Source organism: Carcharhinus amblyrhynchos, chromosome 35 (assembly GCF_965287045.1).
Source record: "Carcharhinus amblyrhynchos chromosome 35, sCarAmb.v2.hapA, whole genome shotgun sequence".
In the NCBI taxonomy this organism is placed as follows: Eukaryota; Metazoa; Chordata; class Chondrichthyes; order Carcharhiniformes; family Carcharhinidae; genus Carcharhinus; species Carcharhinus amblyrhynchos.
In genome coordinates this window covers 5,450,871-5,477,065 of record NC_137358.1, presented here as the reverse complement: position 1 = coordinate 5,477,065, position 26,195 = coordinate 5,450,871, and the positions used below count along the sequence as shown (strand labels likewise).

General features: G+C 43.8%; 1 protein-coding gene across 1 annotated transcript in view; it reads right to left on the bottom strand.

Moving 5' to 3' along the window:
* The window catches only part of dnaaf3l (dynein axonemal assembly factor 3 like), a 31,642-nt gene extending 5,648 nt beyond the window's left edge, over positions 1-25,994 (bottom strand). The window contains exons 1-9 of the mRNA XM_080217554.1: positions 25,963-25,994; positions 19,889-19,972; positions 16,314-16,456; positions 14,562-14,655; positions 14,267-14,424; positions 10,885-11,061; positions 9,264-9,386; positions 5,208-5,330; positions 127-403 (exon numbers count right to left, since the gene is read on the bottom strand). Coding sequence (XP_080073680.1) covers positions 127-403; positions 5,208-5,330; positions 9,264-9,386; positions 10,885-11,061; positions 14,267-14,424; positions 14,562-14,655; positions 16,314-16,456; positions 19,889-19,970 — 1,177 coding nt within the window. The 5' untranslated portion in view covers positions 19,971-19,972; positions 25,963-25,994. The remainder of the gene's footprint in view (positions 1-126; positions 404-5,207; positions 5,331-9,263; positions 9,387-10,884; positions 11,062-14,266; positions 14,425-14,561; positions 14,656-16,313; positions 16,457-19,888; positions 19,973-25,962) is intronic.
* Positions 25,995-26,195: the final 201 nt, after the last annotated feature.

Below are 26,195 nucleotides of genomic sequence, written 5' to 3'. Positions count from 1 at the left end.
ATACTTTTCACTGTATGCTAATACATAATAAATCAAATCAAAAACAATTAATTATTGACAGGAATATGCTTCAGGATAAATGTTCTGTGTTTGATCCCCTTGCCTGAGCTTTTCTGTAAACCGTACCATATTCAGCCGTACAGCTTTCTCTACTGGACCCTGTGTTATCCATTTCATCTTGCTTTGCTGTTCCTTCTTCTAACACAATCTCTGGCTGTTGGCTTGCAAGAGCTGATTCGTCCTTTATGTTTGAAGAGTCATTCTCCGTCTCGCCCTCCTCTTCTTCTTCTGTAATCTCACTCACGGTGGCCTGTTCTGTCGGCTGCAGCAGTGTATATCTCTCCTTAGCAACCAGCTCGTGCAACAAGGCTGTTATATTGTAGTGAGAGATATCTTGTGCTGTCTACAGAAGAGAAACACGATCAAGGTTTTTTTTGTGCACTAAACCCTGACATGATGAAATTCAGCAAAGTTGCAATCGGTCGGGCACAGGCCTATGGCACAAACGTGTTCTTAATGTTGGGCTCTCATTAAGATAGAGGACACAATGGTCTATGGGAAATAGAAATGTCGCACCACTGCAGTGGAGGTGAGATTTGCATTCTCTCCAACACAACTCCTGGGTTTGTAAGCACTTGGGTACCATGTACATATCAGAATTCTTCACTCTCTTGGGGATATAAGAGGCACATAAGGAGACAGGAGATTACACTTGAGTGAGAGACAGAAGGAGTGTGGAGATGTGAATTTGATACTTGTGGGGATTTGGTGTACTCCATCTGATAGCTTTTTAAATTCAGTCTCTAGTAGTTGATACAAGAGAAGGAACCGATTGGTGAGTCAGTCTACTTTACTTTCTAATCCCCAGAATCGTGGACACTTCACATGGCCTGGACGAGCACATATGCTGGAGTGTCATCAGTTGCAGAAACTTGAACTGCAGGTTTTCGGACTACAGCTGGAGTCGCTGTGCCACATCTGCGATACTGAGGACTATGTGGATACTTTCAGGGAGGTGGTAACACTACAGGTTAGGAGTGTGCAGGCCGGGAGGGAATGTGTGACCACCAGAAAGTCTTGTAGGATCACCCACGTAGTGCAGGAGTCCTTGGTCCACGTCTCAACAATTGCGTTTCATTTTGGACACTGGTGAGGATGATTTTTCCTTAGGGGAATACAGCAAGAGCCAAGTTTGGGCGCTACAGGTAGCTCAGCTGCACAGCTAGGAAGGAAGGAGAGTGGAAGAAGAATAGGGGATTTGATAGTTTGGGGAACATTTCTATGTCCACAGATGTAAGTCTAGGACAGTGCATTGCCTCACTGGTGCCAAGGTCAAGGATATCACAGAGCTGTTGCACAGTATTCTTAAGGAGGAGAATGAATAGCCAGAGCTGTGGTTCACACTGGTATCAATGTCATGGGTAGAAAGAGGGCTGAGTTCCTTATCCAAATTTTAGGGAGCTAGAGAAGACATTAAAAAGCAGGTAGTAATCTCCAGATTACTCCAGTGTCACTTATTAGCGAGCATAGAGATGTGAAGGTAAAATTGATGAATGGGTGGCATGGTGGCACAGTGGCTAGCATTGATGCCTCACAGTGCCAGGGATCCGAGTTTGATTCCTGACATAGGTCACTGTCTGTGTGGAGTGTATACATTCTGCCCTTGTCTCTGGGTGCTCTGGTTTCCTTCCAAAGTCCGAAAGATATGCTGGTTAGGTGCATTGGCTGTGCTAAATTCTGCCTTAGTGTACCCGAACAGGCGTCGGAGTGTGATGGCTGAGGGAGTTTCTTCATTGCAGTGTTAATATATGCCTACTTGTGACACTAATAAATAAGCTTCAAAACTTTTAATGGTGTAGGAAGGAGAGAATCAGATTCCTGGAACATTTGGACCAGTTCTGGGGGAGCTGGGACTGTACAAGTCAGAAAGTTTGCACCTCAATGGGGTTGGGACTGATATTCCTGCTCATTGGATTGCAAGTGCTGTTGGGGAAGGTTTACACTAGTTTGAATGGGATGAGAATCCGATCAGTTGGGACAAAATCAGGAAGAGCGATCGGGCTATCAGTGAGTCTGGAAGACAGAGGAAGCAAAAGAGAGAAAATAAAAATGAGGTAGTGCTCAAGTGTATATACTTAAATGTGAGGCATAAAGCAGATGAGCTGAGGGCACAGATGGAAACATGGCAGTATTGTATCATAACTATTGCAGCAACATGGCTTAACGAGGGCAATATTAGCAGCTCAATATTCCTCATTGCAGGATTTTCAGGGAAATTGAAAGGGAGAGGTGGTAGCAATTTTGGTTAGAGAAGCTAAGGAGGGAGGATATGTTAAAATGATGATCAACTGAGGCCATATGGATTGAGCTCAGGAACAAAAATTTTAAAAGTTTGATGTTTATTTGTTAGTGTCACAAGTATGCTTACATTAACACCACAATGAAGTTACTGTGAAAATCCCGTAGTTGCCGGCGGCTGTTTGAGTACACTGAGGGAAAATTTAGCACGATCAATGCACCTAATGCAGGCGAAAGGCAGGGAATTATAGGCCGGTTAGTTTAACGTCTGTTGTAGGTAAAATGTTAGGATCCGTGATCAAGGAGAAAATAGCGAGGCATCTTGAGGAGAATTGTTTGATAGAGCAGACGCAGCATGGTTTCGTTAAGGGGAAGTCGTGTCTGATGAATTTATTGGAGTTCTATGAGGATGTGTCTAGGACGGTGGATAGAGGAGAGCCGGTGGATGTGGTGTTTCTCGATTTTCAGAAGGCGTTTGATAAGGTGCCGCACAAGAGGTTATTACAGAAGGTTAGAGGGCATGGAGTTGGGGGTAGGGTGTTAGCATGGATAGGGGATTGGCTGTCAAATAGGAGGCAGAGAGTGGGGGTCAATGGGTGCTATTCGGATTGGCGGTTGGTGACTAGTGGAGTGCCCCAGGGGTCAGTGCTGGGGCCTCAGCTATTTACCATTTACATAGATGATCTGGAGGAGGGAACCGAGTGTATGGTGTCGAAATTTGCTGATGACACCAAGATTGGTGGAACGGCAAATTGTGCGGAGGGCGTGGAAAGTCTGCAGAAGGATCTAGATAGGCTGGGCGAATGGGCCAGGAACTGGCAAATGGAATTTAATGTTGGCAAGTGTGAAGTTGTCCACTTTGGTAGGAATAATGGTAGGAAGGACTATTACTTACATGGCGAAAAACTGCAGCATGCAACGGTGCAGAGGGACCTCGGGGTCCTTGTGCATGAGTCGCAAAAACCCAGCCTGCAGGTACAGCAGGTTATCAGGAAGGCTAATGGGATGCTGGTCTTCATAGCGAGGGGGATTGAATATAAAAGTAGGGAGGTCTTGCTGCAACTGTACAGGGCACTGGTGAGGCTGCAGCTGGAGTACTGTGTGCAGTTTTGGTCGCTGCACTTACGCAAGGATATTTTGGCCTTGGAGGGAGTGCAGAGGAGGTTTACTAGGCTGATACCGGAGTTGAGGGGGTTGAACTATGAGGAGAGGCTGAATAAACTAGGCTTGTACTCATTAGAGTTTAGAAGAATGAGGGGAGATCTCATTGAGACATATAAGATGATGAATGGGATGGATAAGATAGAGGTGGAGAGGCTCTTCCCGCTCAGAAAGGACAGTAGGACTAGAGGGCACAGCCTCAAGATAAAGGGGGGGCGGTTTAGAACGGAGTTGAGGAGGAACTTCTTCACTCAAAGGGTGGTGAATCTCTGGAATTCTCTGCCCGTTGAAGTGGTGGAGGCTGCCTCGCTAAATATATTTAAGACGCGGGTTGATAGGTTTTTGATAAGCAAGGGGATTAAGGGTTATGGGGAGAGGGCGGGAAAGTGGAACTGAGCCACGACAGATCAGCCATGATCTTATTGAATGGCGGGGCAGGCTCGAAGGGTAGATGGCCTACTCCTGCTCCTATTTCTTATGTTCTTATGTTCTAACCAGCACGTCTTTCAGACTATGGAAGGAAACCAGAGCACCCGAAGGAAACCCACGCAGACACAGGAAGAATATGCAGACTCTGCAAATGGAATCCTTACATTTATTAGCTGAGGTATGGAATATAAGGGCAGGGAGGTGATGCTGGGAATATATAAAACCTCACTATGGAAAGGGTGATGTGGAGAGGCAAGGATTAGACTGGGGTGGATAGTAAGAAGTCTCACAACACCAGGTTAAATCCAGTAGATTTATTTGGAATCAAGAGCTTTCAGAGTACTGCTCCTTCATCAGGTGAGTGGATGTCTCACAGCTGGACTGCTGCATCCTGAGCATAAGTTAAGAATATGGATTCTATCTTGGTTTTCAGGCTGTGACATCTGCTGTAGAGCTGGTGTATAAGGTGGTTGAGGAGGGCGAGCATGGTGCGACAGCGAAGTCTCTCAGCATAGTCTGAGTTATAGGTTGAGTGGGTTTGTGATCTGTAGTCCTTTTGGAATCTTGATTGCTTTCTTGTATCTTTGTAGAAACTTGATGTCTGTGATGACATGCGTGATCTTTTTGGAGATCCTCTCCACTTTGAGTCAGTGGTTTGCGATGTCAGTAATAGACATGATGTGGAAATGCCACTTGCCTGATGAAGGAGCAACGCTCCAAAAGTTTGTGATTCCAAATAAACCTGTTGGATTTTAACTGGTGTTGTGAGACTTCTTACTGCACAGAAAGGATGTAACTGCATTGAACAGGGTACAGAGGAGATTTACAAGAATGTTGCCAGGACTGGAAAATCACAGCTGTGAGGAAAAATTGGATAGGCAATGATTATTCTTCTTGGAACAGAAGAAGTTGAGGGGAGATTTGATTGAGATGTGCAAAATTGTGAGGGGTCTGGATAGAGTAGATGAGAAGGGCCTATTTCCTTTAGCACAGAGGTCAGAGACTAAGATTTAAAGTGATTGGTTGAAAATTAGAGGGGAGATGAGGAAATTTGTTTTCACTCGGAGGGGTCTTGAACTCACTGTGTGAAAGAGTAGTAGAGGCGAAACACACAACTCATTTAAAAAGTGTCTTGATATGTATGTCAAGTGCAATAACCATCACGGCAATGGACCAAATGCTGGAAAATAGATTAGGTTGGGTGGCTTATATCTCAGACTTATATCTCACTCTTTCTGTGCCATAAATGTTGTGCAATTCCATGACTGTTCTAGTAAACATACGGTCTTAATGGTAGTAAAAAAAAATTGATTTGTCACCTTTACATGGATACCATTTGCTGTCTTTAGCAAGGATTGTTCTTCAGTTTCAATTCCAAACGCAATGTATGGACTTGTGACAATATCTCCCCAGTAACCACGGCGAGGAACCTTCTCCCCTTTCTATAGAAAAAGAGAACAATATTGATAAAGAATTCAGAAAGAAATGAATTTCTGTTAACAATGCCCATAGTTTAAAATAACATCCTATTGCCTACTGCCTGCAATTGTCTCTCTCTACTTGTTTCCCACTCTTTAATTTTCTCTTATTTTACCCTCTCCAAATTAGTATTTCTGTGGTTGTCTTACTATTTATTCTCATGACCTGTTTATAATGCGAGGCTCTTTTTTTCTCCATCCGAGTCTCCCTTTACATTGGTTTTGGCTTTTATCTGTCTGATTTCAGTCTCTGCATGCCTCTCAATCTTTGCCTCTTTTTGTTTTGACTCTTGTTAAGAAAACAAAGGCAATTTTAAGGGATTTATGTTTTTATTGGTAAACTTTAGAAATAAGGTTCAAGTGGCACCAAAATAAAAAATGCTGAAAAATCTCAGCAGGTCTGATAGTATCTGCGGAGCAGAACAGAGTAAACATTTTGAGTCTGGATGGCCCTTTGTCTGTGGAAGGAAGGATAAAACCTCTAGTTAGATTCTTGTGGGCAAAGGTGATTGTGATTGTAAGTGTAGGGGTTGGTTCGATTCAATTCATGCTTCTATTGTGCTTAAAGTGTGTTACATCATGAAGAGTGAATATAGGCTGGCAGAAGTAGCAGTTGTTGCTTAGCAACTGGGGCCTGTTATGGTAGAAAGGCTTTTGAGTTTAGTTGAATTTGTTTGTGGTTGAAGAGGGTACTGGGGAGTGAATGGGGGTGATTCTCTGAGCCCACTTCTCTGTTAGTGGAGGCTGTGTAGCAGTCTTCCAGTTGGACACAATGGCCTCCACATGTCGCCAGCCACTGGATTTCCAGCATCTGTAGCTCAGCACCAGAAATCAGCATGGAGCTGAATTAATTATTAAAATCAATTTACATATCATTAGCGGGTCAGGGACTGAAATCTCCAGGCCCACTGGCAAGTCCCATTCCACCCAGCTGGGTTTACTGATCCTGCTAGAATGAAGATGCCCCCCCACCCCCCACCCCCAGGAGGTTGGGGTAAGGGGAGGGGTGCCCCCTAGGCAGTGCCAGCCTGGCCCCCTGACATTGCCCAGGTGTTCATTTGTTCAAAATATCATACAACCCCACAGAAGGCACCTTGGCACTGACCACTGGGCTTCGGGCAATACCAAATGGTGGGACCAGATTGGGGGGTTGGGGCCTAATGGGGATGCAAAGCCTCTGGGGGCAATTGGTTGGGAGGGGGTCCCACTACCACTCTGTATTTGGGATCATAGGCAGGGGGAGGGAGGATGGTGATCAGGGTTGGTCATCGGGGATTGTGGGGGACAGTTGGCCTGCTGGGAGGGTTAGGACTGTGGAGTGGATGTGGTGGAGGTACAGAGGGTGGGGGGAGGCAGGCTGCCAGTGAGGGGGTGGGGCGGCAGAAGGGGGAAATTGGGAGATCTGGACTGCCAGGGAGGGGGGGCGGGTTTGGAGAGATATCAAGACATGCTGGGCTGTGGGTTGGGCAGGGCTAATGGTGGTGGTGGGGGGTGGGGGGAGCAGAGGGAATTGGGAGATTGAGACTGCTCGGGGGGAGATCAGGGACAGACATCGTGGTGGGCTGGGGTAGGGGAGATCAGGGCTGCCCGGTGACGTCCAGAAGAGCAGCAATTGGAGAATAGGGGGGATTGGATGGACAGCGTTGCAGGGTTGTGGAGCTATCCACTAATTGAGCTGGCCAGTGATTAGGAGGCTGGCAGTGCAGGGCTACTGTGCATATGTCAATCTCGGCTCTGACGGATCAGGGCATGCGCAGTGGCCCACTCAACACTTTGTTGCCGGCCTCTCCAGTGGGAATAGGCCCCACCCCCTGATTTTCAGCGTGATTCACGCAAGGGCATCACAGTATGGGTGATTCATTTTGTAAATCTCGTTGAAAAAAAAGTTGGATTTATTCCAGTTTTTATACAAATTCAGCACTTAGAAGTTTTTTAGGGAGAATAATGCTCAACATCTCTCAACTCTGCCAGGAGAAGAAAGACTGGGCAGTACGAAGGCAGCTGCAAAGTGGCAGATTTCTTGAATAAACAGATAACAGTCCAGATAACCAGGGAATTGGGGTAGAAATTGTGTCTTAAGAACACTGAAGTTAAGAGAACAGAAACCAAGGTATTGTTCAGGAGAATTCAAGGGGGAAGCAAACAAAGCATGGTGAGTGGCAGCCGCAGTAACCAGAGCTAAACTGGGAAAGTAGACTTCAGAAATAAATCAAAAGTTTGTTTCCATTTTAATAGAGTCTGGGCATTGATAGTTAAAGCAATTGTGAACAGGTTGTATAACAGTTAGGACAAAGAAATCCTGAAAGGGAAATGGCAAAATCTGGATGGGTGATTCTGTTAAAAGTGGAGCAGAAGCTTTGTTTAAAAGAGGCATTTGGCAATCCTAGGCTGGATTTCAGAATTTAAACCAGTGATGGAAAGTATTATAGAGTCATAGAGGTTTACAACATGGAAACAGGCCCTTCAGCCCAACTTGTCCATGCTACCCTTTTTTTTAATGACTCAGCTCATCCCAATTGCTTGCGTTTGGCCAATGTCCCTCGATAGCTATTTTACTCGTGTACCTGTCTAAACGCTTTTTAAAAGACAAAATTGTACTCGCTTCTACTGCAACGTCTGGCAGCTTGTTCCAGACGCTCACTGCCCTTTGTGAAAAAATTGCCCCTCTGGACCCTTTTGTATCACTCCCCTCTCACTTTAAATCTATGCCCTTTAGTTTTAGACTCCCCTATCTTTGGGAAAAGATATTGACTATCTAGCTGATCTATGCCCCTCATTATTTTGTAGCCCTCTATAAGATCACTCCTAAGCCTCCTACCTGCCAGAAAAAAGAGTCCCAGCCTATCCAGCCTCTCCTTATAACTCAAACCATCAAGTCCTGGTAGCATCCTAATAAATCTTTTCTGCATTGTTACAAAAGAAGATTTTAAAGTGTTTTTTTTGGAAATGGAGTTTTGAAGCTGCCATATGACAATTATTTGGGGGAATTTTGAGGAGACATCTGCTTGGGTTCAGGGTGGACAGTATATTTGACCACAGCCAGTCTGTGTGCTTAAAGGGACTTTGTGTTAATGAGACCATTGTAACCTTAAATAAATTTGTAATCTATGTTAATCTTAAAACCTGTCTATATTTTTGAAGCTTAGTGGGAAGTAAGGGAATATTGTATCATAATCCAACTTCTTACGTTTAAAACGTTTTTCTTGTTACGACTAAATAGCAGTCCTGGGAATCTTTTTCTCCACATTTTTTTTATAAAAAAAGTAAAAGTTGGTCTTTTGAGCCAGGGTTTTATTTGGGATCTTCCCATCCTGTCATTATAATGTCAACTGGAAATGTAACACTCACTTTCTCCTTTGCTGCTCATCTAGCCTCCTCCCTTTAGGACAATTATGCAGCCAATCACAAATTATTATTACTTTTTTTTGGTGGAAACCTATCCTGATTTCCATCTCTCCCTCCCCCAAGAACTTATCCTCATCCAATGTGTGCATTTCAGTGTACATGCACACAAAGTTGTGTATTAGCAAGTCAGTAAGGTGGAAGGAAAATGCAACACCTGACTCCTTCCTTCAAGGGCTTGCAACGTGAAAGAGAATGGAAAATGTGATTACATCAAAGTAAGTACTAAGGGAGCTGGCCCAAAATTACTACCGATCCAACTCATCAGGTCAATCTACCTGAATTGCTATCTTCCTTGTTTAAAAAATGATGAAGGAACATTGCTTCCCCACAAATAGCAATAAAAACTAGACTGCCATCTAAAAGTTACTAATGTGTCCTCCCACAAATACCAATAAAACCTGTTCCCTCATCTAAAAGTGTCCTTTTTCTTTCTACCTACATTCGTACAAATTATATAAAACAGAACGTTGATTTTTACTTGAATGTTCTTACGTAAGTCAAAAGCAGTCCAGAAGCCAGTGATTTGTTCGAAATATCATACAACCCCTCACGAACCTCGAATGCCAAGCCTTTATCTCTCCACTGATAGTATTGTCGATTGTTTATTACACGAGCCTATAAGTTAAAAGTTTATTTATTAGTCTCAAGTAGGCTTACATTCACACTGCAATGAAGTTACTGTGGAAATCCCCTAGTTGCCACACTCTGGTGCCTGTTCGGGTACACTGATGGAGAATTTAGCATGGCCAATTCACTTAACATATCTTTGGACTGTGGGAGGAAACCAGAGCACCCGGAAGAAACCCATGCAGACATGGGGAGAACATGCAGACTCCACACAGACAGTAACCCAAGTCAGGTCCCTGGTGCTATGGGGCAATGGTGCTAACCACTGTGCCACCATGCTGCCCCATGACAGAATGACAGTGTATGACAGAACAAAATTATGAAGAATCTTAATATGGACAGTACAACAATGATCATTCTGGTTCTGGTAAAATAAAAGGAAATGCTTGTAGGGATGAAAGCTTTTAACAAAGTCTTCAACATAGAGGAAGTTATAATGGAAACATAAAAATAAGGATAAAATCTATTATTTGAGAGGGGAGACTCATTCGTGCCTGTGCGCCCTGAACAAATTATTCCCCAGTTTCTGCTTTACCTGAAAACTAAATTTGGTTTTGGTTTCCTATGTGGAAGGTTCAGGGCATTGATTATCATAAAATCATGGAATTCCTACAGTGCAAAATGAGGCCATTCAGCCCATTCGAGTCTGCACCAGCAACAATTCCACCCAGGGCCTAACCTCATAACCCCATGTATTTATACAGCTAATCCCTGATATTAAGGCGTAATTTAGCATAGCCAATCCACCTAATCCACACATCTTTGGACTGTGGGAGGAAAATGGAGCACCTGGAGGAAACCCATGCAGACATGGGCAGAACATGTAAACTCCACACAGACAGTTACCTGAGGCCGGATTCAAATCTGGGTCCCTGGCGCGATGAAGCAGCGCTAACCAGTGCATCACCATGCCACCCAACATATTCGTATTGTGTGCAAATTTTTTCCATTTGAAAGTTTGTATATTCAAATATACAATGGAACTTGCCTAAGTAAATAGTCATTCTCATGTTACACCCTTCCAGAAGTAGAGGTTCTGCAGTATCTCAGTTTTGTGCCTCCCAACTCCTCAGTCTGCACTCCAGAGGAAGTCAATGCTTGAAGGAAATTTATTTTCCTGCTATCCAAAAGTGCCCTAAATTGTCAATGTCGTAACTATGATTGTCCAAATCCGTTTAACTAAAAAGATCAGTAGGCTTGCAGTAATGTTTTATTTACACCAGCACCCAAAAAAACTTCTAAATTGTAATTCAGAAAGTATTTTGGCAATCATGCATTATCAATCCGCTGTAACTCGAGAATCCTGTTTCTAAACACTGAAGTGTGATTTAAACTCAGGTCTTAAACATCAGAAGTTTATTCTACATAGCCAATGAGAGAATTTTGTGTCTCTACTGCACCAAATTTCTTGGCTGATTTTAAAACATGATAAATGGGAAATGTACTAAAGTGCTGAACTGCCCACCCAATAAGCTCGAATACTTACCCCTCGATCATACAATTTCATATGCAAGTCCCAGTCATAGACTCCTTGTTTAGAGTCGTATCGGTTGCCCAAGTATTGCCTGTTTCGTATATCCCACATCCGACTGATCTGGAAAACCTTTGGATCAGGATTCCTCCAAAATTTAAAAATTGCTTCCAACTGATCTCTCTCTTTGAACTGCAAGAAAAAATCTTTAAATTTCAAATTAAACTCTTACATAAAGTCATAGAGTCATAGAGGTTTACAACATGGAAACATGCCACCTTTTTTGTTTTAAACGCCTAAGCTAGTCCCAATTGCCCGCATTTGGCTCATATTCCTTTATACCCATCTTACTCATGTAACTGTCTAAATGATTTTTGAAAGACAAAATTGTACCTGCCTCTACTACTACTGGTAGCTCATTCCAGACACTCACCACCCTCTGTGTGAAAAAATTGCTATTCTGGAACTTTTTGTAACTCTCCCATTTCACCTTAAACCTACACCCTCTAGTTTTAGGCTCCTGTATCTTTGGGAAAAGATATTGACTATCTAGTTGACCTATGCCCTGCACCCCCCCTATTATTTTATAGATCTCAATAAGATCACCCCTCAGCCTTCTATGCTCCAGAGAAAAATATCCCAGTCTATCCAGCCTCTCCTTAAAACTCAAACCATCATGTCCCAGTAGCATCCTGGTAAATCGCTTCTGCACTTTTTCTAGTTTAATAATATCCTTACTATAAGAGGATGACCAGAACTGTACACAGTATTCCATGTGTGGTCTTGTACAACTTCAACAAGACCTCTCAATTCCTGTATTCAATGTCCTGACCAATGAAATCAAGCATGCTGAATACCTTAGAACGATAGAACCATAGAAAATTACAGCTTAGAAACAGACCTTTTGGCCCTTCTTGTCTGTGCCAAACCATTTTTTGCCTAGTCCCACTGACCTGCACTTGGACCATATCCCTCCACACCCCTCTTATCCATGAATCCGTCCAGGCTTTTCTTATATGTTAAAAATGACCCCACATTTACCACTTTATCCGGAAGCTGATTCCACACTCCCACCACTCTCTGCGTGAAAAATCCCCTTTAAACTTTTCTCCTTTCACCCTTAATCCATGCCCTCTGGTTTTTCTCTCCTCTAGCCTCAGTGGAAAAAGCCTGCTTGCATTCACTCTATCTACATTCATCAAAATCTTGTACACCTCTATCAAATCTCCCCTCATTCTTCTACGCTCCAGGGAATAAAGTCCTAACCTATTCAATCTCTCTCTGTAACTCAGCTTCTCAAGCCCGGCAACATCCTTGTGAACCTTCTCTGCACTCTTTCAACCTTGTTTACATCCTTCCTGTAACTAGATGACCAAAACTGTACACAATACTCTAAATTTGACCTCACCAATGCCTTATATAACCTCATCATAACACTCCAACTTTTATACTCAATACTCCGATTTATAAAGGCCAATGTACCAAAAGCACTCTTTACGATCCTATCCATCTGTGACTTTTAGGGAATTTTGTACCTGTATTCTCAGATCCCTCTGTTCAACTGCACTCTTCAGAGTCCTACCATTTACCCTGTACATTATACTTTGGTTTGTCCTTCCAAAGTCCAAACCTTCTTCACACTCTGTTCACCTGTGACTCCACTTTCAAGGAGCTATGAATCTGTACCCTCAGATCTCTTTGTTCCGTAACTCTCCCCAACGCCCTACCATTAACTGAGCAAGTCCTGCCCTGATTCAATCTACCAAAATGCATCACCTCGCATTGATCTAAATTAAACTCCATCTGCCATTTGTCAGCCTACTAGCTCAATTGATCAAGATCCCATTGCAATCTGAGATAACCTTCTTCTCTGTCCACTATGCCACCAGTCTTGGTGTCAAGTGCAAATTTAATAACGATGCCTCCTATATTGTCATCCAAATCCTTAATATAAATGACAAATAACAGTGGACCCAGCACTGATCCCTGAGGCACACCACTGGCCATAGGTCTCCAGTTTGAAAAACATCCCTCTACAACCACCCTCTGGCTTCTGTCATCAAGCCAATTTTGTATCCATTTAGCAGGAATTTGTACATTTTGGAAAGGACTTGTTAAACAGCTTTTAAAACACAGTTTCAAACTTCAATGATCTTATCTAAAGGTTCATTTAGCACAGCAAGGATCAGTAAGGTCAGACAACAACACTTCCTCCATGATCATCTTTAACACCAGTGCTCCACAAAGCTTGTTCTCAGCCCCTTATTATACTTTATATACACCTATGACTTTGTGACCAAATTCCTCTCCAATTTGATTTTCAAGTTTGCTGAAAGCACCACCAGTGGGTTGGATCTCAAACAATGATGAGACAAAGTACAGGAATGAGATGGCGAATCTGATGAACTGGTGCGGTGACAATAATCTCCAAAGCTGGTCATGAGAGAGAAAGGGAGAAAGCGAGAGTAAACCAAATACCACTAGCAAAAGTGACATGGAAAGTCTGCTCAGGAGACATTTGTACATTTAAAATTCCGTGTACAATGCAATCTGGTTCCAATCTGTTTCCAAATATGCTCACTCATACTAATATTGTACATCAAAGAAATGAAGGCAGACAGTAAGTTTCAATAAAATGTTGCAAATAATTACATAAAAGGACCAAGTACAAATTTATCAAAGATAATTAAGGAAACATAAGGGAATGTTAATATTTATGTAAGCTGCACATACCAAGTGATCATGTTTAAATTTCAATGGTGTAAAATGAGGATTTCTTTGTTAAAGTGTTGGTAATGTTCCATGAGACATTAATGAAGAACGTCCAGATAGAAAATAAACACCTTCTACGGTATTGTAACACTGAAAGAAGTGTTCTCAAAGGGATGTGAACGTAGCCCAATCCATTACGCAAACCAGTCTCCCATCCATTGACTCTGTTTACACTTCCCGCTACCTCAAAAAAGCAGCCAACATAATCAAGGACCCCATGCACCCCAGACATTCTCTCTTTGATTTTTTTCTATCGGGAAACAGATACAAAAGTCTGAGATCATGCACCAAGAACAGCTTCTTCCCTGCTGCCATCATAAATGGACCCACCTTATATTAAGTTGATCTTTCTCTACACCCTAGCCATGGCTGTAACACTGCATTCTGCACCCTCTCCTTTCCTTCTTCCCTATGGACTCTATGAACAATATGCTTTGTCTGTATAGTGTGCAAGAAACAATACTTTTCACTGCATGCCAATACATTTGACAATAATAAATCAAATCAAATCAAATCTTCCACATGTAAGTAGCATGGCTTGGGGCGGGGCGGCGGGGGGTGGGGGGGGGGGTGGATTGGACCTGTGTAAGAAAGGCACTAGCACCTATACTAGCTAGCCAGCTACCTTCAGGCCTGACATGTCAATCATTGGCAGCTTCTTGTGAAGGAAATCAAGGTCTGTTACGTAATGAATGAAAAGGTTAGCCTTGTCCTGCAGGTAGGCTGCAGTCTGACTCCGTATCAGACTATTACCAAACAACTCAAGCAGCAGTTCACTCTTTTCTGCAGAAACAGAAAGGAAAAAGCAGTCAGGATTTATGGATATTTGAAAGACTTACAATAAAGGAAAGCACCATAACTGGCAAATGAGAGTGCAGTTTTTGGCATATTTTACAACAGTGTTGTGAATACACGAATACCTTGTAAACCCATCTGTTCTGGAGACTCCAAAGCAACAGTGAGAAAAAGAAGGTGTCGGCCTATCAGCTCCAAGGTATTCTCCACAACGTAGAACTGGTATAAAGAAGAAACAAAACTGTTAACCTACTGCAAATATGATCACAAAATCAGTAAACATATAACACAAAGTTGATAATTACAGTGTGGCCTACATTAACACTGCAATGAAATTGCTGTGAAAATCCCCTAGTCGCTACACTCTGGCACCTGTTCAGGTACACTGAGGGAGAATTTAGCATGGTCAATACATCTTTCAGACCATGGGAGGAAACCGGAGCACCCAAAAGAAACACACACAGACACGGGAAGGCATGTAGACTTTTCACAGACAGTCCCCCAAGCTGGAAATCGAACCTGCGTTCCTGACGCAGTGAGGCAGCACAGCTAACCACTGCACCACCGTGCTGCCCTGGGAGATCTTGTGACGTTGTGGGTATTGTCACTGCCTCTGAGCCAGAAACTCTGGGGTCGAGTTGCGCGGGGCGGGGGAGCTTTCAGGGACTACTAGAGAGAGACCTATATATATAAATGTTAAACAATAAAAGGTATTTTAAAAAATTAACTCAATTAAATTAAAATATTGTTATGTGGAGGTCTCTGTTCTCTCCCTGTGATCCACCCTCATGATTTCTTTTTATTAATTATTAATTTGTGGACTTGGGCACTGGCTAGCGAGCATTTATTGTGCATCACTAGTTGCCCTTGGACGGCAGGTTAAGTGTCAATCGCATTGCTCTGGCTCTGGCTCTGGTGTCATATATGGGTCAGGCTGGGTAAGGATGGCAGATTTCCTTTCCTAAAGAGTATTAGTAAACCAGATGTATTTTTCCGACGATCGACAATGGTTTCATGGTCATCAGTAGATTCTTAATGCCAAATTTTTTTATTGAATTCATATTCCATCATCTGCCGTGGCGGGATTTGAACGTGGGTTCCCAGAACATTGGCTGAGTTTCTGGATTAATAGTCTAGCGATAATACTTTTGGATTAATAGTGCAGCAATAATACTACGAGGCCATTGCCACCCCATGCGTTTTATTTACATTCAGTGAACCTCAAGACTGTCTGTAACAACCCAGGATGCAATCCTCACCATGACTACTATGACCATTTATCAAGATGCAACATAAGAGCAGGCAAAATTGGCCACTAATTGTATTCTCCCACTTCCATGCCAGGTGGCCTCAGTCCCTTGAGTTAGGGAAGGAGAGGATAAAGGCCATTGTTATGATGATCCAACAGCTGAAGGTTTGTTGGAAAGTGCACACACACGAATAGGCAAGGGCAAGATTGGCTTAGCCTCTAGAGTTGAATAGCCTGATGACATGCACTGGCAGTGCAATCAGCATCTGTGATCTGACATTTCAGCAAAACTTGCATGGTGGCACAGTGGTTAATACTGCTGCCTCACAGCGCCAAGGACCTGGGTTCAATTCCCGGCATGGGTCACTGTCTTTGTGGAGTTTGCGCATTCTCCAGTGCTCTGGTTTCCTCCACAGTCTGAAAGATGTGCTGTCAGGTGCATTGACCCAAACAGGCGCTGGAGTGAGGCAACTACAGGAATTTCACACTAACTTCATTGCAATGTTAACGTAAGCCTTAATTGTGACTAATAAATAAACTTTAACTTTAAATCAAGCTCTTCCAGAGAGGAAAAGAGGCACAATGAGCTCAAAAAGATGAATCTGCCATTTTCTGGTCCTTGACTTACATTAATCTTTCTGCGAGGCCAGCGGTGAGCCCGGGTGATAGTTGTTAGGAGATGTCGGCTATCACCGGCACCAACCATAAGAATATTCAGCTCAGGAACATTATCTTCTGTTAAGCTCAGAGCTTTCATCGAAGCTGTTAAACCTGAGAATAAGGAGAGTCAGGATTACACTAAATGCAATAAGAGTTGGATAGAGTTGAATTTGAGTAGGTTCAATGAGTAGTGCATGCCAAGGGCAGTGAGTCCTTCACTTTCATCACCCAAAAGGGGTTACCACTGACCGGAAACAGAACGCAACCAACCCTGTAAATTCAGTATCTACAACAGCAGATCACAAGCTGGAAATTCAGTGGCGAGTAACTCACCTCCTGACTCTCCAAAGTCTGTCCACTATCTACAAGGCACAAGTCAATAGTGCAATGGAATACTCTCTATTTGCCTGGATGAGTGTAGCCCTATCACTGCTGAAGAAACTCGACACCATCAAGGACAAAGCAATCTATTTGACTTGCACCCCAACTGCCATGTTCAACATTCACTCCTTCCACCACTGATGCACAGTGGCAGCAGTGTGTATCATCGACAAGATACAACGCAGCAACACACCAAGGCTCCTCTGATTAGATAGGAAATTTCACAGTAACTTCATTGCAGTGTTAATGTAAGCCTTACTGTGACTAATAAATAAACTTTACTTTTACTTTACTTTTCCAAACCCGTGACCTCTCCCACCTAGAAGGATAAGGGTAGCAGATGCATGGGAACACCATCACCTGGAAGTCCCTCTTCCAAGCCACACACCGTCCTAACTTGGAACTATGCTATCTTGAATTCACTATCCTGGCACTCCTTTCCTAACAGCATTGTGGGTGTATCTACACCACATGGACTGCAGTGGTTCAAGGGGGCAGCTCACCACCGCTTCTCAAGAGGCAATTAAGGGTGGGCAGTATATGCTGGCTCAGCCAGCAATGCCCACATCCTGTGAAATAGGTTTTAAAAAGGTATTAATAAAAGCATTCCCGATGATACAAATTCCTCTATTTTCTCCACACTGTACTTGAGATGGGTTCAGTAAAGTCAGCAGATTACACATATGTCCTGCAGTGCTGCTGTAGACAGTGTTCTCTCGGCCATTTATTTTAGCTATACAATTAACTGCTGTCGATTAATCTGAACCACCATCTTTCTGTTCCCTGAATTATTTCAGACTTTTATAAGCACTGGACCTCAAATGATCAACAATTCTTGAGAAAATATCAGGAGATGCCTACATTTCAGTAAGATTCACAGAAACATGTTATTTATCATGTTTAAGTAATGATGTGAAACAAGGAATTTAGATAGCATATTGACAACGTTACAGTTCAATGAGCGCTCAATGAACAACATCTGGATGGAAGATAAACCCCTGCATGCTACTGTTCCTAAGTGAAGTTTGAAAGCATTGGCACATCAATGCACTATGAACAAAGAACAGTATAGCACAGGAACAGGCCCTTCGGCCCTCTAAGCCTGCACCGATCATGTTTATCCAGCCGCTTATATCCTTCTGTTCTCTGTTTGTTCATATACCTACCAAGATTAGTCTTAAATGTGACCAATGTAACTGCCTCAACCACCTCACTTGGCAGTGCATTCCAGACCTCCATCACCCACACATCTCCACTGAACCTTTCCCCCTTATCTTGAACTTGTGCCCCCTTATAATTGTCATTTCTGTCCTGGGAAAAAGCTTCCAACTGTTCACCCTATCTATACCTCTCATCATTATATAAAATTTTATCAGTTTGCCAGGTTCTATTATGACCACTGCCCAAGGCATTTATTAAATTAATTCATTATCAGAATATTCTAGTGCATTAGCCAGACTGACTCAAAAACAAAATGAGTAAAAATACTCGTGAATGTGGCATTATTGATTATAGTGTGATGGTAGAAGATAGCACTGAGGATTATCTGAGGGGTGACAAGGTGCCACAGTAGTTGGTACTGCTGACTCACAACATCAGAGACTCAGGTTCAATTCTGACCTTGTATGACTGTATGTGTGGAGTTTGCATGTTCTTCCGTGTCTGTGTAGGTTTGCTCTAGGTGCTCCAGTTTTTTCCCACATTCTAAAGATGTGTAGTTAGGTGGATTGGCCATGCTAAATTGCCCCTTAGTGTCCCAAGGTGTGTAGATTAGGGGGATTGGCCATGCTAAATTGCACCTCAGTATCCCAAGATGTGTAGATTAGGGGGATTGGCCATGCTAAATTGCCCCTTAGTACTCCAAGATGTGTAGATTAAGGGGATTAGCTATGGTAACTGTATGGGGTTGTAGGGATAGGTTGGGGGAGAGATCATGGATAACATGTTAGAGAGTTGGTGCCAGTTCGATGGGCTGAATGGCCTCTTCTGCACTGTTGGAATTCTATAATATGGAATACACTTTAGTAAGATAGGCATTTGACTTTTCTTGTCTTTACTACCTGCAAAGCATGCAAGTTAATCCAGTTAAAGCACCTATCTATTATAAAATTGCTATATTATTATCACTCCAATTTAAAGGTCCTATGTTGATTGTTCCAGTGAGGTTTTCTACGGGTCTATACCAGTTTTCCCAATTTTTTTCCTTAAGTTGAATCCCAGTAATCCCATTTTCCAACTTCATTGTTGCTTCTGGACAAGGAATTTCCTTGTATATAAATATTCCAAACCTGGTCCCATTCTTCAATCCTTCACTGATGTCTGCAAATCTTCTCAGGACCTGGGTTCAATTCCGGTTCCGGGTGACCGTGTGCAGTTTGCATGTTCTCCCCATGTCTGTGGGTTTCCACTGGGTGTTCCGTTTTTTACCCACCCTTCAAAAATGTGCGGGTTAGATTGATTAGGCATGCTAAATTACCCCTTAGTGTCAGCGGATACCATAGTAGGTTACATGTGGGGTTAAGGGTGCTCCGCTTTCCTCCCACAGTACAAAAGACATACTGGTTAGGTGCATTGGCCATGCTAAATTTTCCCTCAGTTAAGTTTATTTAAGTTAAGTTTATTTATTAGTCACAAGTAGTCTTAAATTAACATTGCAATGAAGTTACTGTGAAAATCCCCTAGTCCCCACACTCTGGCACCTGTTTAAGAACACAAGAACGTTTGGGTACATTAAGCGAGAATTTGGTACGGCCAATTCACCTAACCTTTGGATGTGGGGGGAACCTGGAGCATCTGGAGGAAACCCACGCAGACATGGGGAGATTGTGCAAACTCCACATAGAGAGTGACCCAAGCCGGAAATCGAGCCTGGGTCCCTGGTGCTGTGAGGCAGCAGTTTCTTGAATACACTACAGAATGCTTGTGGTGTGCAGCAAAAGCAATTGGGCATTGTATTTCGCATTCTGCTTCATTATTATAATCTGGATTTAACAAAGAGGCAGGCATAGCTAAATGGCCTGCAATGCTGCCTCTCAAACTTACCATTAACTGATTATAAAGTCACTTCCATTCACTTTATTGCAATGCCAAAATGATGGAGAGTTCAATGGGAAAAATATGTTACAATGTTGTACACTCATGAGGTTTTCAAATTCCTCTCACCTTTTTCTTGGAAATCCATTGCTGGGCTGAAGCCCCACCAGGTCACTGCTCCAAACCCCTCCCCAGTGCCACAGGCCGTCATTTCTTATCATTGAAAAATACAAAAACAATAATATTAAATAAATTGCAATCTCGTGTCAATTAAGCAGAGTTAAGACTAGGGTTTCCAATGTAATTTCCCAATTTTAAATGTCAATCACTATCTTCCCAAGAGCTATGAAAATTCTGCAGTAGATACAAACTCTACCTTCTTTCTTTAATATACTGGTATCCGTGACTTTTGTTCCTTCCTTAGCCACAATGCCGCTAGATATAACTCACATCTCCATCAGATTGGATATCATTCACCTAACTAACTACAATAAATTGTGATATCCCAGAGATTCAAAGGATGTTAAAAGGGTGATTTCTTCCCATAATTTTATGAGCTTCATAACATTTTTAAAAAAGTTTTCTTATTAGTCACAAGTAAGGCTTACATTAACACTGCAATGAAGCTACTGTGAAATTCTCCTATTTGCCACAGTCTGGCGCCTGTTCGGGTCAATGCGCCTAACCAACACATCTTTCAGAATGTAGTAAAAAACTGGAGGACCTGGAGGAAACCCAAGTAGGCACAGGGAACGTGCAAGCTCCACACAGACAGTGACCCAAGTCGGGAATTGAACCCGGGTCCCTGGCGCTGTGAAGCAACAGTGCTAACCACTGTGTTACTGTGCTGCCTCCAGCATTTTGTGAGGTTCAAGGAGCTTATCCACCCTTAAATTAACCAGCCACAGCCTAAATAATTGACTTGGATTAAGCCAGCTTTTTAACAAAGGCTGAGTGATTGGGACGGTAAATTGGGAGACATACCACCGTCTTCCCCTTGTGATTCTAATAGTTCCCTCTGGAAGTAACAGGGGAAACATCCCTAATGCCTGAAAATGCGCAAACCTATTGTAATAATAGATAACATATTTCCTATAATTTGCACCATAGCAACACTGGACAGGAGGGATATTTGTTCATCCCTCAGCTGAAGGAGCCAGCTGGAATATAATTAGTTCCAAACCTGTGCAAACGATGATTAAACAATTACTTAGGCTTTGGTGAGTAACTTTTAAAAATAATTTAAAAACTTGTTGAATTTTGGCCGACAACACTGCGCTTCCGAATCACTACATTGCGACCTGATTCTGGGACCCACTGTAGCTACCTTTTGATTTGATTTGACTTATTATTAACACATGTATTAGTTATACAGTGAAAAATATTGTTCCTTGCGCACTATATAGACTAAGCAAACCGTTCATAAAAAAGGAAACAAGAGAGTGCAGAATGTAGTGTTAGAATCATAGCTGGGGTGTAGTGAAAGATCAACTTAATGTGAGGTAGGTCCATTCAAAAGTCTGATGACAGCAGGAAAGAAGTTGTTTTTGAGTCGGTTGGTACGTGGCCTCAGACTTTTGTATTTTTTTCCTGATGGAAGAAGGTGGAAGAGTGAATGTCTAGGGTGCGTGGAGTCCTTAATTATGCTGGCTGTTTTTCCAAGGTAGTGGGAAGTGTATACAGAGTCAATGGATGGGAGGCTGGTTTGTGTGTTGGATTGGGCTACATTCACAATCTTTCATAGTTCCTTGCGGTCTTGAGCAGTGCAGGAGCCTCAAGCTGTGATACAGCCAGAAAGAAGGCTTTCTATGGTGCATCTGTAAAAGTTGGTGAGAGTCATTGTTGGCATGCCAAATTTCCTTAGTCTTCTGAGAAAGCAGAGGGGTGGTGGGCTTTCTTAAAAGTGTCAGTATGGGGGGACCAGGGCAGGCTGTTAGTGATCTGGACATCTAAAAATTCAAAGCATTCAACCATATCTACTTTGTCCCCATTGATGTAGACAGGGCAAGTTCTCCACTACTCTTCCTGAAGTTGATGACAATCTCCTTCGTTTTGTTGACATTAAGGGAGAGATTATTGTCATCACATCAGTCCACCAGATTCTCTATCTCCTTCCTGCACTCTGTCTGGTCATTGTTGGAGATCTGACCCACTACAGTGGTGTCATCAGCAAACTTGAAAATTGAATTTGGCCACACAGTCACGGGTGTATAAGGAGTATAGTAGGGGGCTGATTTGTGGGGCACTGTTGTTGAGGATGATCGTGGAGGAGGTGTTGATGCCTAGCCTTACTAATTATGCTCTGTGTGTTGGGAAGTTTAGGATCCAGTTGCAGAGGGAGGTGCCAAGGTCCAGGCCATGGAGTTGGATATGAGTTGTCTTTGGCCCCGTTTCATGAGTGCTCCTCAGTTGAAATGCTTAAACATGCTTTTGTCATTTCCAGACCCAATTATCCCAATGTTTTTCTTGCTGACCTTCCTTTATCCACATTGCAACTTGTTCATCTTTGCCTTTCTTGCCCACTCCCTGCTGCCCAATGCTTAAATCGAAAGTGATCATCTTCAGTCTCTGGATGGACTCATGCCCTGTCGCATGAGTAGTGTAGCTTTCAGTCCTACCCCAGGTAGGACTGAAAGAGTCTTTAGCCTCTGGTGCTTTGTCCACCCTTCACGCTCTCTTTAAACGTCTCCCTCAAAGACCTTCTCTGATCTGTAGCTTTCTTTAAAAATCTTAATACTCAGCTCTTCTCCTGAACTGTGCCATTACAGCAGTGCCTACAGTTTAAAAGTTCTTGGCTATGAAGCTCTTTCCAGCATTTGGAAGTCACAGGGAGCATTGTATATAGATGCAAGCTCTTTATTTCACACCTATTTGGTAAGTCTTGGGATATTTTCTAGTTAAAACATTGAATAAACATTGGTTGTTTGTAATCTTGCTGTCAAACCTGTTATCTAAAAGCTGTAGTAGACTGATTTTCTGGGGAATTCCTTTCCGTCTATCACTTAACCTTCTAGTAATAAGGCCTGCATGGAGAGAAAGAGAGAGTAATGCGCTCACAGGCTGTATCTCTCAGGCTGAGCATCTTCCATGGGGCGGCACGGAGGCACAGTGGCTAGCACTGCTGCTTCAGCACCAGGGACCTGGGTTCAATTCCTGGCTTGGGTCACTGTCTGTGTGGAGTTTGCATGTTCTCCCTGTGTCTGCATGGGTTTCCTCTGGATGCTCCGGTTTCTTCCCACAGTCTGAAAAATGTGTGAGTTAGGTTGATTGGCCATGCTAAATTGAGCCTCGTGTCAGGGGATTAGCAGGGTAAATATGTGGGGTACGGGAATAGCGTCTTGCTGGGATTGTGGTCGGTGCAGACTCAATGGGCCAAATAGCCTCCTTCTGCACTGTTGGGATTCTATGATGCTGTCTTTGCATATCAGTCACTCACACTGTGGTTACAACATAACATGTTCAGAACTGGCTTTATTGTTTTGATCGACTTTTCTAGACATTTCTGAAGTGTTAACTGGTCAGTAAAACCTTGAATCAAAACCATATTTTGTGACTTGGTTCTGTGAAGAGTAAGAGGTGACTTGAATCAAACACATGGGGTGGAAAATGGCTAGTGTGAAAATGGGAGAGTTCCTGATCTGTTTTTTGGGCGAGTTTTCACATTCAGTCTTATGCGCTTAGTCATTGAAAAAATGGTGTAAACTGTTTCTAACTGCTGCAGGCAATGGGCTGGGTTTAATTTGCCAGCCAGCCTGTAAAGGGGGCTACTGTGCATATGCAGATGCTGCACATGTGCAATTGTAACAGCAGGGGTTTCACAGGCAGAGAGAGATAGGGCCCTATTTTACCATTTTGATTCTAAGTGCTGAGCAGACTTGAAACTGGGAGTGCTTCAGATCTGACTTTTAGACCCGTCCCCATATGAAATCTGCCTGAAAAAATATCAGTGATTCTGAATTGCACTGCAGAAGTCTATGGTCGGGGCTTAACGCACCTGAAATCCTGCAGCTCCGATCGGCGCCTCCAACTCCACACGTGCAGATAAAAAAATGATAGCATGTGGCTCCCCTGCCACATTGTTCCCGGCCGGGTAATGCCTTGCCCTGGCCCCACAGACATTGCCACACCCTTGCAACATTACTGACCCCCCCTTATCCCCCCACCCAATCTCCATCAATTGCGGCCCCCTCCCTCCCCCCGCCAGAATGGCAGCAGACCCCTCTTCCCCTCACTGATCACACACAGAGTGGCAGCAGAGCCCCCTCACCCCTCCCCCAGTGATCTGAAGCAAAGGGCTATTGGGACTCACAACTCCCTCCCCCCACCCCCAACCCCACCAATTCAAGCAGAGAGCTGTCAGATGCTCGGCATTTACCGCCTCACTAACTGGAACACCTGAATCGTACTTTTGTGGAGCATGTCTGTTTCATGCCAAAACTGGATGGGTGAACACAGTGGTAAAGGGGGAGGTGTCAGTGCGCAGCCCATTAAGTCAATTTAAATACATGCAAATGCATTTAAATGGCCGTTGCACCCGTTTCAGGGGCAGTCCTGATTGCAGCCATTTTCAGGCCATGGTAAAGAGGGGACTGGCGCAGAGGCGGGTATGGACCATGCTACTTGCCTCACGCGGACTCCTCCCCCTGATCCAATTGCATCGGCAGAGTGTGTAATGTCCCTCCCACGATCCGATCCTGTTTTAGAGTGGCAGCGAACCCCCACTGCTGTCCTCTTCATACCTGCCCCCATAGGTTCACCCCCTGGCACTGGCAAGCAACCATTGCCCAGGTGCCATGTGGGCATTGCCCAGGTGCCAGGCTGGCACAGCTGGGTTGGCACTGCCCAAGAGGCAGGCCTCCTGCACCCAGCTTCCCCAGGGTCTTCAATGGCCTCCAATTCAATCGGCAAGTCCAACATGACTACTCCCTTTCATTGGGAGTAGGTGTTTTCCTCGCGGAGAGTACCTCTCCTAGTGAGGTCATAAAGGCAAGTGAACCCGGACAAGTGAGCGCCGGGGCTTACTAAACACATGTAAAGTAGAATTTGAATACATTTAAATACATTATTTAGCCTCTCGCCAGAAATCTGGCTCTCGTAAAATCACAAGAGCAACGGATGGGGTGAGCTGGTAACGTTCCACACGCTGGAATTCCATAGGGTGGGACTTTCCAGCTGCACTAGCCCCAAAAGGAAATTCCCAAGCGAGGTCAACGGACCTTTGCATAGTCTGCCCCCCACCCACTATGATTCTGTGGCGGGCATGGCGGGAAAATTCCCCATGAGATCCTGCGGGGCATTGACAAGGTGGATGCGGAAAGGATGTTTTCTCTTTTCAGATAATCTAGAACTAGGGGACACTGTTTAAAAATCAGGGGGTCACCCATTTACAATAGGGATAAGGAGAATTTTTTTCTCTCATGTCAATCAGCACCATTAAAGCATGCCAGATTCAAGACCATACCACCAATACATGACCCTCTAATCAGAATATGACCCTGGCGGTCAGACCATCACTTGTCCATAACCCCAACACCACTCTATGATCCCAATGCTTTTCCATGACTCCATTTTAGTCATTGACCCAATGCAAGCCCAGGACTCCAATCTATAATTCCAGTGCCAGTATGACCCCATCACTGTTCAATGACTTCAATGCCAATCCATGGCCCCATCACCTTTCAATGACCCAATGCCAATCTATAATCCCAGTGCCAACATGACCCATTACCTTTCAATGACCCAATGCCAATCTATAATCCCAGTGCCAACATGACCCATTACCTTTCAATGACCCCAATGCCAGTCCACGACCCCATCACCTTTCAATAACCACAGTGCCAAACAATAATTCCAATGCCAGCATGACACCATCATCTTTCAATGACCCAATGCCAATCCATGGCCCCATCACCCTCCAATGCCTCAATGCCCAGCATGACCCCATCACCTTTCAATGACCCCAATGTCAGCATGACCCCAATATCTTTCAATTACGCCAATGCCAGCATGACCCCAATACTTTTCAATGACCCAATGCCAGTATGACCCCATTGCCAGTCCATGACCCCAATGCTAGTCCATGACCCCATCATCTTTCAAAGACCTCACGCCAGCATGACCCTACAGCACAGGACACGCTGCAGGGTAACACCCAGTTTTGGGACGAATTCAAAAATATAACTAAAAGCCGCTCAAATTCTCACCACAGGCCGAAGGAAAGTGGATGCGCCGGATATGATTGACAGGTTGGTTCCACCAATCGAATCACAATAATGGGCAGGACCCCCGTTGCCAAGGGAAATTAGCCAATCAGGCCGGGGATGAGGCGGGGCTTTGGGCTCGGGGAGACGCGGTCTCCATGGAGATGGGCTCGCTAACGGACAACAGGTTTGAAAATCGGCCTCGCGCCGCGACCGTTAGAAATCCCCCAGCAGAG